Source organism: Corvus hawaiiensis, chromosome Z (genome assembly GCF_020740725.1).
Source record: "Corvus hawaiiensis isolate bCorHaw1 chromosome Z, bCorHaw1.pri.cur, whole genome shotgun sequence".
NCBI lineage: Eukaryota > Metazoa > Chordata > Aves > Passeriformes > Corvidae > Corvus > Corvus hawaiiensis.
The window spans coordinates 14,776,692-14,794,481 of record NC_063255.1 but is presented as its reverse complement, the minus strand read 5'-3'; the positions used below and the strand labels follow the sequence as shown (position 1 = coordinate 14,794,481).

At 41.9% G+C, this 17,790-nt stretch overlaps 1 protein-coding gene across 3 annotated transcripts in view; it reads right to left on the bottom strand.

Moving 5' to 3' along the window:
• Positions 1–17,587, bottom strand: part of CCBE1 (collagen and calcium binding EGF domains 1) — a 96,510-nt gene extending 78,923 nt beyond the window's left edge. For 2 of the 3 annotated variants that reach the window (XM_048291899.1, XM_048291901.1), the window contains exons 1-2: positions 17,463–17,587; positions 17,264–17,344 (exon numbers count right to left, since the gene is read on the bottom strand). In XM_048291899.1, coding sequence (XP_048147856.1) covers positions 17,264–17,344; positions 17,463–17,563 — 182 coding nt within the window. In that variant the 5' untranslated portion in view covers positions 17,564–17,587. The remainder of the gene's footprint in view (positions 1–17,263; positions 17,345–17,462) is intronic. The other variant, XM_048291900.1, reaches the window with a different exon arrangement.
• Positions 17,588–17,790: the final 203 nt, after the last annotated feature.

Below are 17,790 nucleotides of genomic sequence, written 5' to 3'. Positions count from 1 at the left end.
AAAGGATGTATTTTGTCTTCATGTGGCCTTAAGCAAACCCACGCTCTGACCCTGCAGCCTCTGGAACACAGTCACGACTGTTGGGGAGATAATATCACTCATGTCGCTGCTGTATCAGCTTTCTGCTGGCATTGGTTCAGTTCTTCTTACAGCAACAACATCCCTTTTCTTAGCCCTCAGCTAATTTTCAGCTTTTGCTGGTGCAACTGCTGCTTTCTCAGTTATTCCAACTTTAAGGGTCACTGGAGAGTCAACCTTCAGATTAAGGCTTTTCTCTCTTACTGTCTGTTAATGAGAATCTCTGAAAATCATCTAAACAAGACAACCCAATTCTTCACTCTCTTAATGGAAGACAGCAAAGCCAAACTACTCCAGCTTGTGTACCAGCAGCCTCCAGGCTGGATTTGAGCAGGCAGCACCCATACAAAAAGTTCTCTTTTTACATGTGTCTTGAGACATTTAATCCCAAAACTGCCACTTGGAACAACTACATAAAGAGCAAAAGTTCTGTTCTTTGAACAACATCATGGCTATTACCCAAAACTGTGTCCCTGGAGATACTGTCTAATTGATGTTAAAATCTGTCAGTCAGGTACTGAGAAAAGCAGACTCAAACATTCTCCCCACCCTCAAACATTAGTACAATACCATACTGTAAACTAATTAAAAATTTAATTTTTCAAGAATTTGTGCACAGTCATGACATTAAGGATCTAACTCCATTTCAGGTTTTAAATCATTCTGTACAAAAGACTTGTCATGATTAAGATCCATGAAAGAGACTCTGACATTTCAAACTCCCCATGTTATCCTGCTGGGATTCAAAAGGAAAAATCAACATTCAGGACTAGAAAAAGAATGGTCTACTCTAAATGTGTATTAGTAAACTCCTTGGGAAAACCTTCAGCTTAAATACAACTCTGTTTTATAGCAAATATTTTCTATATTTCCTTGTTTTGCTTATTTCCAGGGATACGAGTTCCCTGCTAACAATGACAAGGGAGATGTTCATAAAGAGGCAGCACCATCACAGGATGTTGAGCACAGCCATGGAAGTCATTCAGATAAGAGATAAGATTTCCCACATTCACCACATTCAGTAACAAAAAAAGCCCAGCAAAAATGCCAAAAAGGAAGGAGCCCACGATTTTAAGGCACCAGACCATGACTGTGTGAGCCTGAGGATTTCCATCCTGCTGAAGTAATCAGTGATAGAACCACAGGCACTGGTGCAAGTGTGAAGGGTTGAGCTGGAGACCCGAACACCCTGCTTGTGCTGACACAAAACACCTCCAGGCTGGAGTAAGCACAGCCACAGCCTGGGGGCTGCTGGTGTGTGACCTGTGAAGGTGTCACTGGCACTTCCCATGAGAGCTGGGAATAGGCTGGCTCAGTTTGGCCACTAGGCAGTTGGCTACATGACACATATAAGGACTCAGTTTTGCTGGCTGGTGAAAGGATCTGAGCTATGCAGCAGAAGGAAGGCAACTCCCAAGTTGGGTGCTTGTATAAAGATACCTGCAAGGTGCCGTCACCATGTCCAGAATTCCCAGTGCAAACCAGTTCCAAGACTAGAAAATGATTTTCACATGAATATGGCACTACATCTACCAAGACCCATATCTTAAAGCTTGGTGCTCATCGTCACCCAAATAACTACATAATTTTTTAACTACGGCTGCCTTGTACCTTTCCAAGAGGGATATTGCTTCTTTCCATCTCTAGACCACTTTCCTCTTACTGTCACATGGGCTGTCCCTGTTTCTGAAAGCCTTGCACCAAGTATGCCTCCTCATCCTTGCAAGTTAATGACCAGGATTACTCAGGCTCTTCCAACTGAGGTCTTGTCAAGGATTTGCACAGTAGTATTAAAAAATTTCTCACCACTACTGGAAAGACTCCACCATATAGAGTGTGGCACCACACTTGACTTTCTCATTTCCAGTTCCTGGTTGTCCCAATCCTGTGCCTTTCCCAGCTGATAAATTTCTCACTTTCAGTATCATCTCCTCAAACAGACAATTGCGCCAAAACTTCCGCTAGACCAGAAAAAGTTGTTTTACCTACAACAAGCTGCCTCTTTAAGGGATACATGGAACAGCAAATGGTTTAGGTAATCCCTGTTGGGGATCAATTCCTGCCAAATTTAGCCCATTATTTATTTTCCCTCATTTCCAGACATTTAAGTACCAGAGGCGATGATCCACTAAGCAAAAGTGTTAGAAAAGCACAAACACTCCAGGCATTGCATATATTCCTCTAAGAAAACACCGGAGAAAGTCTGACTGAGGTGACAGCTCTAAAGCAGACAGAACATGCAGTTTTCTCCCCTGAGATGGATATCCTTTGGCTCTTCTCAGATGACAGAACAAGGAGCACTTCAGAGCACCTCCTCACAATTCTGGGTACCCCAGGGAAACACTGCCTCTGTTTTTCTGTGAATTCTAACAAGAAGTCTAGAGTTTTCAAAGACATAATTCTCCCCTTATTTATTCAAGTTAATGGGCTTTTTCCTTGTTGCTACCATGACAGACTAGTGGTTTCAGGGATTCTTGTTCTGCATCTCTACATTTCCAACTACGTGTCCAAGAAAAATGATCCAAGATTAGTTCTCTGTTCAAAATCAAAATCACAAGTACATTTTTACATTTGTGATCAGACCCATGTCTTTAATTTCCTCTCAGACTCACCGCATGGTACCATGTCACACAGCATGGAACAAGGACAGCGTAATCCTGCCATGTCTCAATGCTGGCGGCGCTTCCCTCCTGGGCATATCCAATTCCTGCTTCGGCAGACTTACACACTCTCCCCAGACTCCTGATAAGGCTGAAGTGTTTTCTATGTCTCTGCTTACTTGCAGCACTGTTCTAGCAAAGTTAAGGTGTTTGCAAGCAAATAAAAAAAGAAAATTTTGAGGCAAGTTTGCAGGAATCTGCACAAAACTTCATGAGTTAAAGTGACGCACTAGGAAGGGAAAAATGCAGACTTGTAATAAAAAACAGTGCTGAGACTTCTGGATAATTAACAGGGAAAAGAGAGAGTATGTTCTGCCTTGGCACCTGGAAGGAGCAAACACAACCTTAAAATTAAGCATCTTTTCTGCTCTCTTCAGTTCAGGGATGCTGATAAATGCAGGAGAATTCAGAGAACTGAGAAAGTGATGGGAAGGTGAGGGAATACAGAGCATCCTCCTATTTGACTTGACCAAGATATTGAACACAGACTTGATCATATTCAAAAATTATATTTGTGACCTGTTTTGTTTTGTTTTTCACATCAGCAAGTTGCAAAGTTCTACCACATACCAGAATTAACCGATCCTTCCTAATCATTTTATTCTATATATCCTCTACTTGAGCACAGGTCCTCAGATGCATCGGACTCCTACCAAACTCAATGGGTTGAAGCATCCAAACGGTTTGACCATCCATCTCTTAGGGCATCACAGGGCTGAGAATAAACTTTGGCTGGGCTAAAAATAGGAAGTGTCATTGTCTTTAGTGAAGATACATCAGTTCATTGAAGATTTCCAACTTTTTTAAAAAATTGCGCATAGTTTATTTATTTATTTAGAAGCAGCCCAGGAAGTGCTGACTAGCCAAACAAGTTACACAAGAAAGCTGGATTTTGATGGGTTTTTGCTGGGGCCTTTTTTCTTGCTGGTTTTTTTTTCCTTTAATCTTCATAACTGACAATCAAAAATAACTTCAAAAATCTATGGTGAAACAGAAGAGTTCCAAAAAACCAGAACTTAATTGCTCATACACAACAATCGCTGAGTTAGATGACTCATTGTAAAATACAATCAAATTACTTCATCCTGATGGGAAATGGGAGACCTCACAAAAGCTGAATTTCAGGGACTAAACCTTATTTTCACCATCACTTAAAGCAGCATAAATCCAGAGAAGTTCAATCAAAGCCAATGGAACTATATCCAATTTGCACTAGTGTTGCAAAACAGGTTTTGACTCCAGCTAATTTTTTTGTTCACAGGCACTAAAACCAAGCACAAGGTATTCTTGCTCTCTTGGATGAGACATTAATTTACGTAGCATTTTTATGTGTGTATGTTGTCATATCTCAGCCTAAATTTCTTCCAAGAGAATCCATGCCTTGCCATTACAGACAGCTAAGATATTGTCAGAACGTTTCTAACTTCAACAGCTGAGATGGTAAGTTTATAAATCATTTCCTTTTGTTATGCTTTTCAGCTATATACTGTAAAAGGAAAACCTCAGGATGGCTAATCCTCCATCTAAACATTGACTTTACAAAGGGAATGACAGACCATCCAAATGTGGCCTATGAATTACCTCAGAGCAGTTAACAGAAAAATACATTGTGGAAAATTTACTCTTTAAGAAGGAAACTTTCAAAAAAAAAAGTTGTATGAAAATCAGTATGAAAAAATGCGAACAAAAATCAGCAGGTGTCTGTGCCTTTCAAAGCCTTTCAAAGATATGCATTTAGTCTGAGTAAAGCAGGTAGATAATCTGCCATGCTCTATATATCAGATACCAAATAATGAAAAAGATATTGCATCTACTTGTAAAACTCATATTTCGGTAAGAAGGACTGCAAAAACAATATTCTGCCCAATAAACTAAGTTACAGTCATAAGGATATCATGAAATATTTCAGGGAGACTTTCAAATGGAGAATGTTTTCCTGTTATGCAGTAAAAGATGGAAAAGCATCTGCAAAGACAACCAACCTCATTTCCTCTCCAGGAGCAAGAGAAAACTTGCAATTTTTTAAAGTCTGCAGTTTAGCCATTTTAAAAATAAAACTTTTTTCTAGTAGAAGTTAGCATCTGCTTCTGTATTTACCAGGAACCTGCTTCTCCAAATAAACCTTCCTCATAAACAGACTTTTTCATGCATCCAAATGGGTTTAGGAACTACAGTTTTCCTACAAAAAATCAGGGTTAAAGTAGCTTTTCATTCAGATATTGATATCCAGCTGCAGAACACCAATTTGACACTTGGCTTCCAAACCCATATTTTGGAAGTCTCTGCTTCTCTCTGCTATTATCATTGGGAAGTTTGGGATGATGTAAGGGTGCATGGTCCAAGTCTTCCTCACAGGAGCCTGATAGGGAAATCAGGGATTTGGTTAGGATCACTTCTAAAACTTGTGTTCTCAAGTATTTCCCACAAATATCAACTATGTGCCTACAGAGCAGGACACAGCCATTTCCGGTTCTCGGCTGCTTTGCAGCTCTTTTCCACATGCATCCCATTGAAGCAGGCAGGATATTAAATCTTTTGAAACACTTAATCTTCTCACAACTGAGACTGGATTTCAGTAATAAACACTTGCTGTAATTTTTCATCCTTTGGGCCATTATATTTCCAAGAAGCAAGGTCAAGATGGCATTTAATAAAAGGGTTGCTCGATTTGTTTGGTTCTTTCTTCCAAAAGAGAAGCCTTACAGATGCAAGCAACAAATGGAACAATATGGAATACAGCCAGGGTCTTCAGACCTAATACACAATTAAGAGGAATCTGAACACAGGAAAGTCTCTCCATTAATTCCATCCTGAAGATATATTTGTCCTGTATTAAATCTTTGTCAAGTCCTTGAGGAAAATTTCTTGGAAGAGTTTTCTTTTCATTGGAACTACTTATAACTGTAATGGCTGCAAGGTCAATGAAAATGTTTGAAGTCTATTTTACTGGTACTTAAAAATATCCAGAGGTCTGTATTGCGAACAAGGATGTATAAATAAATATATGTGTATTTTTGCCATTGTTGTCCCCGACTACTTGTTTTCTACTGCTCTCTTCACTCTGCCACAGTTGTTTTCACTGGAGATGTTCCAGTGATGTACCATTAGCTTACTCCCCCTGTGGAAATACTCTGGATACTTTTGAAACATAAGAAAACATTTCAAAAATCTAATTTGTCTCTTGGTGGATATGAAAAAATATACTTCTAAAAATGAGCATTTTATTCTTCTTATCTCAAACAGTAGTATTTTGTTGAACTGAATGACAGCAAATCACCAAAGTAAACAAAGTCTAGAAAGTTGTTTGAACATTTGATTTACAACAATCTTCTTTGCTGTAACAGGAATGCTACATCTTCAGCTTAAGCTTTCAGGTTCTCTTTCTTCCCTGTGAGGCATAAATTAGGCTTTGTCCTCCATTTTATAGCTGGAGAAGTAGCTAATACTGACATTCGATGGAAAACTTTAGTGGGTAACTGAAAGAAGAATTTGGCATGATACAGCTCCTTGAGGAGCAGAGAAATTAAGCCTAGGACCTACAACTGGACTCCTGGCAAGTCCCTCCTAAGGTTAAACCCCACTGCCTCCCTGGATCACAGTGCTCCCACCAATGTAAATCTGGAGGGGCACCGCCAAGGACTCTTCCAGGCATGGTCAATAAAACCACAAATTCAAGTATAGGTCAGTGCGAGGACAACAAATAGCACAAACAAGGCTCTGGCCAAGAATCTCAGCTTGGAAAACCAGGCAGAGAATTCACTTTGTTGGTAAGATGTGTTCAATCTGCTTTAACATCTTCCTGCATTCTTTTTTTTTTTTTTTTTTGTGGAACGCTGAGAATAATTATGAAGAATTCTCCAACTGACACACTTTGGTGTAGGTCCAGGGAAGTCAGTAGAGCTATGGAAATGCAAACCTCTGCAAATCTTTTCATACAGCGCCCATGCAGGGACCAAGACAGACATCCTTTAACAAAGGTGAACTTCTAAGAAAAATCAAAAAATGGTCAGTCCTGCAGACACATTCTTTAAATGTTCTTAAGCTCCTCTGCCACACAGAGAAATTTCTGCAGGAAAAGGGCCTGATTTAAGATCAAACACAGAAGAAGGATGGACTGCACTTTGAATTTACTTCAAATCCAGAGGAGATCCAGGAATGCAAATGTGTCTTTATAAAGCTTTGTGGGTAAAGCTCTTTGCTGAGATTATATGACAGCAAAATTTCCATTTCTCTTTAACAAGTTTTAAAACTAAGAGGAAATACCATGTTAGCTTGCTGTGAGGGGTAACTCTTTCTCCTTCTCCTCATTGACCATATACAGAGAAAAGAATCTGACCCTGGACTCCTAAAGCAGACTGAACAGAAATGCCTGAAAACTGGGAATTGTCAGATTGTCCCATTTCCCTCTGTCATCCCTAATTTACTGCACTTTGACGGAAGTTAGAAATGTAGGGAACTGAAGTGTGACACTGAGCAGGGCAACACTCTTAGAAGTAGCATGTTCAGTATCTTCTGGTTTGCTGTTAGACAAGCTAGAAGGCGAGCTGGATAAGGGAGAATAATAATGAATCACATGTTCTCTATTTCTAATTAGATTCCCCATTTCATTTTGTGTTTCTTAATTTTAAAATCAGAAGAGCTTGAAATGAAAATTTTCCCATGAAAACTCTAAACCAGAAACCCTCCCCCAAAAAAACAAACAGAACCCCACAAACTAAACAAAAACAACAAAAAACCTCAAACTAACAAAAAAACAAAAAAAGAAACAAAAAAAATCCCGAACCAAACAAACAAAAAAAAGAAAACAAACAAAAAAAAATCTGCAACGACCTGCTTGCTATAGGGTCCTTATCTCTCCAGGCCTCCAGAGAAGCCCAGTGGAGTAGACATACATTGTCCTCAGGGAAAACAAACCAAAAAACCCCCTAATGAGATTTTAAAATCCAAATATACATCAAAGCAACCTTTATACAACTGCCTAAGCAAACATATAATTTTGCATATGATCAGCACATTAAGTAACATATGAAAAAGTCAACATCTGAGGCACCCCAAGAGTCACAGTCTGAGGCACCACTTTCCCTTAGACTGTCCAGGCCACTGTGCAGACCAACAGCTGGGTTCATCATGCTACAGGATTCCAAAGATCAGCCCAGACTGCCAGCACTGCCTGTCTGACACTGCTCCTTACTCCTGCCTTAAGAAGCTGCAGCTAAAAGCACATATTCCCAGTAGCATTAAGCATTTACCAGACAGTAGCTCCAGTCCTGGTCCCTCAAGTCTCTTTCTCACTCTCCACTTCTCAACCACTTAGAACTACCAAAGCCCCTCAACCCTGTTTTCACCCATTTCTTCCTCTCCCCACAGATGGTGTTTTAAAGATTAAATAATTTTCCCTTTGGCTATTTTTGTTTCAACTCTCCAAGGCAATAATCTCTAAACTAAGGGGTTTTGTCAGAATTCCAGAGAGCAATGTTTAGGAAACAACTCCGCTATTTTGGTGCAGCTATGATAATAAACTCCTTAGTGAAAATTGAGTATGATAATTACATCCTATTGAGTAGGCAAGATGTCCAATTCACAACACACATTTAACGTGTTGAATGTGATCACAGGAATATTAACATTCCACAGAGACACTGGAGCTCTGGGCAGGAAGTTATTTACAAAGAAAAAGTGCATCCAATAACGTTGTTTGCTCTCTCTTACAAAAGAGTTCTGAGTACACTTTTTTTTCTGGGTGTACTTTCACAAGTTTCTGTATTTTGAGCATTCATCCATTTCTCCTGAAATATTATGATAATACTTAATGTATTTCTTCATCCCTTTTGAAGACTGTACAATATAACTTCTCGGACTTGCACACCTTGTTACAGAGAATTAGGTGGTCAACCTTCCTCCTCAGCAGTTTGATAGTGAAATGATGAAGCCAACATGAACCCTGCTGTTTTACACTGGAAGCTATGGACCAGTAATTTTTCTATAGAAAGAGAAATAATATGCTTGCTAGCCCAGATGAATACTGTCTTATATTTCTCCGAACTCATGCTCCACAATAACTTGCCTTTGACCTATAATAAGCTTATTCATTTTCCAAAAACGACCCATTTAAAAACTTGGATTATAGCTTAGATTTTGCCTCTCTTTCCCACATAAAACACTGTGTATGCATCACTTTATGTCCCACTCCACTTGAAAAGGATGGAGAAAAATTCTGTTTAATTTGTGTTTACTACTGAGTGGCTGCTAAAATTAATGCAGTTAATACAAACACTGGGTATTTAATCTCATTTCAATTACAGCACGGATCGTCAATTAAAATGAATGTGGTTAGAACTTGAAACTAACAAAGAAACTCAGAAGAATTTATTTTTAATAGCTGGATGTATGCTAAATGCTTGCTGGTCTTGTACTTCATTTTTTGAACCAGGATCAGCAATGAAATCAACACAACACAATGGAAAACACTCATTAAGGGAGAAGCATTTTCCAAACACTAAGCTCGGAGATTACTGTCTAAAAACTGAAATTGTTTTTCTCCTCAACAGTTAAACAGAGCTACTCTTGAGGAGATGCAAACAAATTGCTTTCTTTCACTAGGCCAAGAAGAAATCAAGTCAGCACTGTATGGATTCTGCTTTCCATTGTTTCTGCTTACAATTGGAACCACATAGAAGAAATGGCAAAGTTGAGCAGCAGAGTGACATTTGCTACTGTTAGTTTACGAAAGAAGCCACTATTAGTTTGAAAACTGAAACCAATCAAACAGAAAACAGACAACACAGATAAAAGAAAAAAAAATCTGAGCAGACTTTGGGGAAAGCTTTTTTCTTTACTGTAAATCAAAGTTGGCTTTGCTTGTTTGGGGTGGTTGGCACAATTATAAAGAGGAACCCTGGAGTGACCGATGTGGTCTGTGTGAGATGTAAGCAACACAAGGTCTCCAGAGAAGACGTTCTCCCTGTCACTGACTTATGACAAAGCCTTGTGCCATCCCCAACAGCTCCATCTGGAGTGACATGGGTACTGAACACTCAGCAGTGACTCACACTTTGAGACAAAAGCCGTCTCAGGACTCAGGACACTGCAGTGGAGGCAAAACCAAAAGATTAAACTCAAGATTGTGCGAATTCAGCACAATCTCAATGAAACCCAAAATCACACGTGCCCCAAATGACCAGCACTGCGCAAGAGTGAGTGTAATCTGAAATGAGATATACCCCAGGTTCACTGTAACTGCTTATCTGCAAATCAACATCAGGCATCTCCCGCATACCTGCTTGGTGTGACTTTGTTCCCCACATACAATAATTTCCCTTCCAAACATGCAATAAAGAAAAACAGGCCAGCACAGCAGAGATCTCAAAAAACCTGTTGCTCACACGTTCTTTGTACTGGCCAATCCTGTCTTACCTGGGATCTTTAGCAGGCCTGATCTACTTTTCCACGAGTAGTTTAAATATTTCATGCTCAACAACTTCCCAATAACCCTTCACTATGACAAGGAGCCCAGGCAATCTGAACTGAGCAATGACTGAAAGGGAAATTTAAATATCTGCCTGTAAGTTGCCTCTCCTGCCCCTGCTCACACACACTTTACAGAGAGGGACAGAGAGGGAGAGAGATTTTCCAGACTGAGGAAGGAAGTAAGGGGAGAGTCTGTCAAGGGAAGATGCATCAGTCCCTGGAGCTTAGCTCCAACTCTAGCTGGGAGAACAGGAATCCTCCCAGGGGTGCATGCATGTGGGTTTTTGTCTGATTTTGGCTGATGTTTTGTTTTTATGGGTTCAGCTTAAGAAGCCTGGAAGCATTTAAATTATACTTCTTTGGGGAGTGATTACCTCCCTTCTGTCACACACATCTGTCTCACAAACCACCACCAAGATGGAATTTTTGTCTTTTTATGGCTAAGTCAATTCTTTTTTCTGCTTGCTCCATGCCCCTTGGGGTTTTGTCCTTTCTCTTCACTGCTGCTCCATATCTCTGTCCTTCCATTCCTGCCTTTTCTGTCTTGCCTGTTTTGTCTGCAATCAGTACAGCTCAACTCAGCTCAATGGGTGTCTACCACAATGGGAGCAGTAATACAAGTATTAATAACATCCTGCTGTTAGCAGGAGAGACTACAATCACTTTTTTAAGGACAAAACAGCCTGACCTTAGGGAGCATACACAATACTTAGGATAATTACAAACGTCATGTTCCCTTTGGCAGCCTATTTTTATTACCTATTTCGTATCAGCCATGGGAGGCCCTGGGGCTACTATTTTGTTTGTCTAGAGTCTCTGAGCTAGACGACATGGCCAGGAAAGTCAGTTCATATTTAACCCTATATTCTGTAGATGAAAACCATAATGCAAAGCACCTGGGTTTCATTATCAATCAAACCACCAAGCAGGGCACTCATCATAAAGCTCTCGGCTGGCCAGTTCTAAAATTCTCCAAACTGCTTTGATGTGAACATCAAAAACTCCTGGACTATGTGAACGACCACTTGCCCCACCTCATCCTTTAATTAGCACGTCCTACCTGAGAGCACCGCTCACAGTAATTATGTAATGTTCTTAAAGACCATTAATTAAATTGTTTCATTTTGGAGTGAACTGGCTGTACAGAGGAGACACTGCACAGGAAACCCACAGGAGAGCCATGTTTTGCTGCAGGGGGTCTCTGCTGTAGCCAGTCTCATCCACATCTCCTGAGATCTCAGGTGTCTCTAACATCACCAAAGTCCAGAAATAATTAAGTTTCTTATCCTTAGCACCTGAGTCAGAAAAGTGACACAGAAAGTCATGGCCACCCAAATGTGGCATGGAATCTTACAGACAACTGTGTGGCATTGGTGTTAGCCTTAATCAGCAGATATTCACAATGTGTCTCTGTAGCAGGGAGCAATCTGTTCCTTTGGCAATCACAGCAAAGAAAAATGAATGAAACTCAGGACTGAATGCAGCCAGAACAATAAAATTTGAAGGTGCTACTTCCAATGCAATAGTGAGAAAAAAAAAATCTAGGAAAGCTAGGAAGAATGTGTTGGCACCACTGTAGCATACACTGTTTTGTAAAAAAGTACTGTATTGAAGCAAAATTTTATTCATAGATATGTACAAAGTTCTACCTGTGATGGCAACTCCCTGGAAGATTTTATTAAAAATATGTATATATATGTATATTCTGTACGTTCAGTTTTCTGAAACCGATACAAAACTTGAAATCATATTCTCTCTTAAATTTCCAGCAAAATTCCACTACAGAGTGCATTTCCCTTCAAGATAACCGGAGATTAGGCAGTACTTTGCTCTAATCAGGTTAGTTTCTTGTTTAACTCTTACATTATAATGTCAGTTGGGGCTCTTTCAATGATATGGAATAGTCAGCAAAACTTCAGAGAGGAAATGCAATAGCAACTATAAAAAAGAAATTTATGAAAAGTAAAGTCAGAAGATAAGATGATCTAATGTTATCCCTGCTTACTCCAGCTGAAAGTTCCAAAACTATATGCAGCAATTTTTTTCTCATGTTGGAAAGCTCTGCCACATGCTCTCTGAGTATCTGGGAACCAGGAATTGCATATGGTCCCCAAGGGCATATTAGTGAAAGTGCTGCTCTTTGTGAAACAGCTACAATCCAACTTATTCGCAATTACTTTTATCTTTTAAGAATGTGCAAAATGATAGTCTATAAAAATAGTAGGCTTCACCAGCAGTGTCAGCATTTAAGAGGGTAAAAAAAAATGCTTTCTGAGGCATGCGATCTCTGTTTAGCATCAGGAATAAGTGGGGTATAAATACGTATGCATTCTCTTTCACAATACATTTGAACTGCATTTTTGTTGTGAAGTGTAGAACAATTTTTTACAGCAGAATTTGAAACCTGAAGTGCTGGGAGGGCCTATGCAAAATACTTGTAGCTGCTAATTATCAGATGAAGAAGCTGACAATCTACACTGAAATGTGTTCATCCTACTTAAAAGACCTTCTTCTTACAAAATACTACCAAAAAAAGTTACAGATTAAGTTCTAAGCCAAGTTCTAAGACTTAAGTCCCACAACATGGGGCTAATTTGTAGCAATTTGTTGTATTACATTTGTAATATGTAAAGATTTGGCTCATCTTACAAAGATTCGACCGTCATTAGCTGGGATTGTTCTCCCCAGCACCCTAATTCTGAACTTCTTACCCCTTGCTGGTCCTGCGGAAGGCAGGACCAGGAGCAGTCTCCATCACTGTACACACGAAATTAGGGTGTAACTTGTCCTTGCATGCTTCATTTTCAGCCAAAAATGCAGCAGAGTACTTATGGCAATGTCAGAGAAAGATGGATATTTCCTCTTACCATATGAATAGTCTATTAAAAAATCAGTTTTTGTCAGCTAACTGAGAATAACAGTTTCATGAAAGATAGAAAACTGAATCTTCCCTTAGCCCAATGAAGGCAACGGCTAAAGTGTTCTTCCAGGCTGTGCAGATCCAGGTTCAAATTTTCATCTGCCTTATCTACGCATGATGGTTTTCTTAATTTAACACTTTATAAAGATTTTCTGAGGAGGAGCAAAACTGTTTCTTTCATGTCAGCTTACAACAATATTTAAGTGTCTAGTAGGCAAAGAGATGGGCAGTCAGGCAATAAAAATATTCTCATTTTCCCATGTTTCATGCTTGAATCTTCCTACAACTTGTAACAGCTTCCCACTAGCAAATGTTTCTCTTCAGTCTGTATATTGCCTTTCTGAATAATTCACTACACTCTCTGAATTCTAACTGAATAAAATATTTAGCTCTCCTAACATACAACAGTTACTGAGGTGATAAAGTTTGCTGGTTTTAAAAAATGGAGCAACTCCAATTAATAAATTGTACCAGATTAGACATTGATCCTTCTGAACTTGGAAGTGACATAACCACTACCACTCCCTTATGAGAACACAGCTACACAATCAGGACGAAGCAAGGGGACGCCTGTTCCAGATGCTGCTTTTCCTTCTGGGGCAGAGAAACAACGTACAGCAGCACTGTTTAAAATGAAAATGAAGGAGGGACTGTAATGAAGAGGACTGCTGCAAGGATGCACAAACTGAATTGTCACAGGCACTGGAGAGAACAGCAACATTCATGTAATTTTTCATGTCAACAAATTGTTTCAAAGTTTGTCTGAGAGTGAAACAGGTTAACATCCCATCCAAATAAATGGAGAAGACAGTAACAAGAGACTGGGGCTTCATATTCCCATGCTGCCCAAATTTCCTAAAATTTGATGAACTTTTGCATACAGTAGGAATTCAATGTCTTACTGGACCATACCACTATCAACAAATCTGCAGAAATTCTTCAGTGTACCTACCTGATGGGGACATCAGTACCGGGTACTTTGTGCAGTTACACACAAGAGTTTAAATGAGATTTCCACAGAAAAGATTTTGTATAAGCTCCCTCTGCTTTTTGCATCTGTTCCTCTGTACTCTTATGAAAACAAATACAGAGGACATGTAAAAAGAAATACAAATCAAGCTAAACCAAGGGCCAGACTGCACACACTCAAAAGAGAAAAATACATCTGATTGTGTATGTGGTTGTTATGACCACAGGGAAAAAAGCCAATATATTCTCAGTGCTTGGCCCCACTTCTAGCTTGGCCCTCCACTTGGATCATCTTTAATCATGAGTAAATCTGGTTAAAAAAATAAAATCAAAAAGTACTTTTTGTGATGAAAAACGCTACTTTTATTGAAGTGCTCTGAAAACATGCTGATTTTCCTGACAAATTCCAGCAGGAGTAATATAAAGATGAAATTGTTTTCCATCAAGAATTTTGGTCAGGAATTCTGATGTCTCACTTCATATGTATTCCTTTTTTTATTTAACTAATTGCACAACAGTTCATCTGTAGTGGTGCATGTTGCCTTATGCCTGATGTGTTATGACATGAGATAAATTTTGTGTCAGTTTGTGTAATTTCTACACGAAAGTTATTTTGACCTACGAAAGAAGTTAGGTGTGTCTGCTAGTAGTAAATAGAAGCTCACATCAACTATCCCTTCATCTACCTCTAGCAATGTATATGAACTACGTAACTATTTTCATTATGAAGTACTGTGAAAAAAGAGATCTAGGAAGATAAAAAATGAAGTGTTGTAAGAATAAATTCTAGAACATCAAAATCAAGTTTATGTGAAAACTGCAGTGAAAGCTCCTCAAAGCCACAGATGAGTTTCCATCAAGCTGAATGTAAGTTGCTGGTTGTCATTCCAGAGATGAAAACTGAATCCTTAAGCTCCTGAATGTCCTATGAAACAAAATCCGCCTTGAGGCACCGGAGGATTAGTCAACACTTGCAAGTTTCCTGTCATCTTGTTAACAACCTCAACCTCAAAATATTAATGAATCTTACATTAAAATGTGCTCTGCCGTGGGTAACCACATGCCTGCTGGGAGCACACCTTGCTACCTGGAGCAATGGGGTGCTGCTCTGCCCCTGGGGTTCAGCATCTCAGGAGGGTGATGCTGCTGGTCCGTGTCAGAGTGTGGCACAGCTTGGAGGGGCAGAGGACTGCCAGCACATTGCCAGAAGCTCAGGTATGGACTCGGTGCAGAGCTGCCCTGCTGAGCCACATGCCTCCTTCTCAGAGATGCTGCCCTGCTCTTGTGCAGGGACATCAAGAAAGAGATCTCACAGGGTGGGGAATGGAGCCCTCACCCAACCCTAAAGGTTAAACCTTGAAAATATGTGATTACAAAGAAATGGATTTTTTTCTTTTCTAAAGCAAGGCAGACTTAGAAATCATAGATATGAAGAGGTTTGAACTAGAACAACCAAGAGTTCAATGCAGCAGTTTGGAAATATTCATTCACACAGGCTGTGCTGATTTGGGACAGTGAATATTGCTTGGGACTGTACAAAGGGAGAGCTGGGGAGGGAGGAAGGCTCATCACATCCAGAGCCCAGTGGTCAGAAATACCTCAGGAAGGATGAAAGAAGGCACGAGTGGGACTTGGCAGCTGGACAGAGACCTTCTTTCTTTGCACAGTGGTCCATAGCAGCCAGTGGAGCCTGTGTAGTCCGCCTCCATCACACACAAAGCAGAACCCCTTTCTTTCCTCAGAAGGATTTTGGGACATGCACTAAGGAACAGGATGGTCATGTGTGTGCTGCTTTATGCAGCTCCCACTGGCTTCTTCATTCAGTAACTCCCCAGTCAGCACAACCTTGTCCACCCCAGTGCTCTGCCCCCAAGCCAGAGATATGCTGCAGGTTCAACCAAGTAACTGCAAAACCTTCCCTGCAAAACCTACACACTGTCTCTCTCCAAAAGGTGTTGCCATCGGGTGCTACAGAGATGCTTGTAAGGGCTCTGCCTCACCTTCACGGGGAGAGAGAGAAGATAAGGGAAGCAGGGAAAGGCGGTTTCCATTCCCTGCAGAGCCCTTTCCAGGGACTGGGAGGAAGCTAATGCTGCTAAGAACTGGGCAGTTGCAGGACACTGTCCCAGGTGTCTGTGGCTGTCAGAGGGCATGAACAAGCCTGAGAACATGGGAGAGGGACAACACTGCTGCCCTATGCGTCTACAGCTCTTTGGAACTGATGCTGAACAGAAGAAATGGACAATCTCTGTAGCACTTTCCACATGCATTATCATGTTTTTGGTATATATAAGTGGCTCCCAGCCACACGCAGGCATACACACATAGGCAGAGCACAGTCGCCTACACAAAGCAACCTCTCACAAGAAGCAGCTTTCGTATGTGAAACATCTCGTCTGTGGGGACAGGGCTAACCCGAGGGCATCAGTGGAGGGATACGTGTGTGCTCATACTTTGTGTACAGCTCTTGAAAAAGCACATCCACTGTCAACTGTTCTGCACAGCTGTCATCATTAAAACAGATGATGTTCCTCAAACACACAGCTGAAAAATGAAAACTCATGATTAGATTCATCTTACTTAATTTGAGAGGCCTCTGCCGAATTTCTCCCCCAGAGATGATTGCTGAAGAAGTTACTCATTCTGAGGGTATGATTCATCTACCTAACTTAAGATATCTTATGCGTGGCACAAATCCAGACGATCTTCCTGATTATCCTGCCACTGATGCAGCTGTAGCTCCAATGTGCTCCTGGACACCCAGGTCAGAGGGAGCCTCTCTCACCGTGTCCGAGACTGTCGGTGGCTTGGACACGGCAATCAGAACCACAGGCGCGCTCTCCAGCGCTGTCTCGGAGGTGACGTTTGCAGCGAGTTACTGAAACCCTTCCCTGGGACAGCTGCGGGACTTGCCAGGGGAGGTGCGGAACGCGGGAGGGATGTGACCAAGTTACCTGCACCGCGGTGCGCGGGGTGGTGGGAATGCCGGGGTGGGCTAGCACGGAGCAGGGGGGAGACAAAAAAGCTGCCACAGCAGCCGTCCCTGCTCCTGACACCCACACGCATGTGTTCCCCGCTGCCTTCCCCGCGGGCAGCGAGTCCCCAGCCGCGGACACGCGTGTGCCCCGCGCCCCCTTTTCCCCCCGTCCTCCGCGGCCGCGGCGCTCACCTGAAGCAGGTGGTGAGCTCGCCCGTGGGTTTCAGGCAGGGGTAGCGGGTGGTCGCGATTTTGTTCTCGGAGCAAACCTCCCTACAGGGCGGGGAGTCGTAGTATTAAAAAAAAACCCCCAAAAGGTAGGAAAAAGAAAAAAGAAGGTGGTAGATAGGGAGGAAACGCACAGAAGCAGCCGAGCTATCGCAACACCCACCTGTCGCCGTCCTGCGGCTCCTCCCGGTAGGTCCAGGCGTGTCCCAGCGCCAGGAGCAGCAGCAGCCGGAGCGGGGCCAGGCTGCCGGCCGGCCGCCCCATCGGGCCGCCGCTCCCCTCCGCGCCGCGCCGGCTCTGCCCGCCCCGGCCGGCGGCGGGGCTGCGCCGACCCGCGCTCCTCCCGCCCCGCCGCGGGGCCGCCCCCCGCCGCCGACAGATGTGCCCGCGGGGAGGGGCCGCGCGCGCCCAGATGTGCCGGCAGATGCTGCCCCGCGGCGGGGCGGCGGCCAGATGTGGCAGGGTCGCGGCAGATGTGCGGTGGGAGTGAG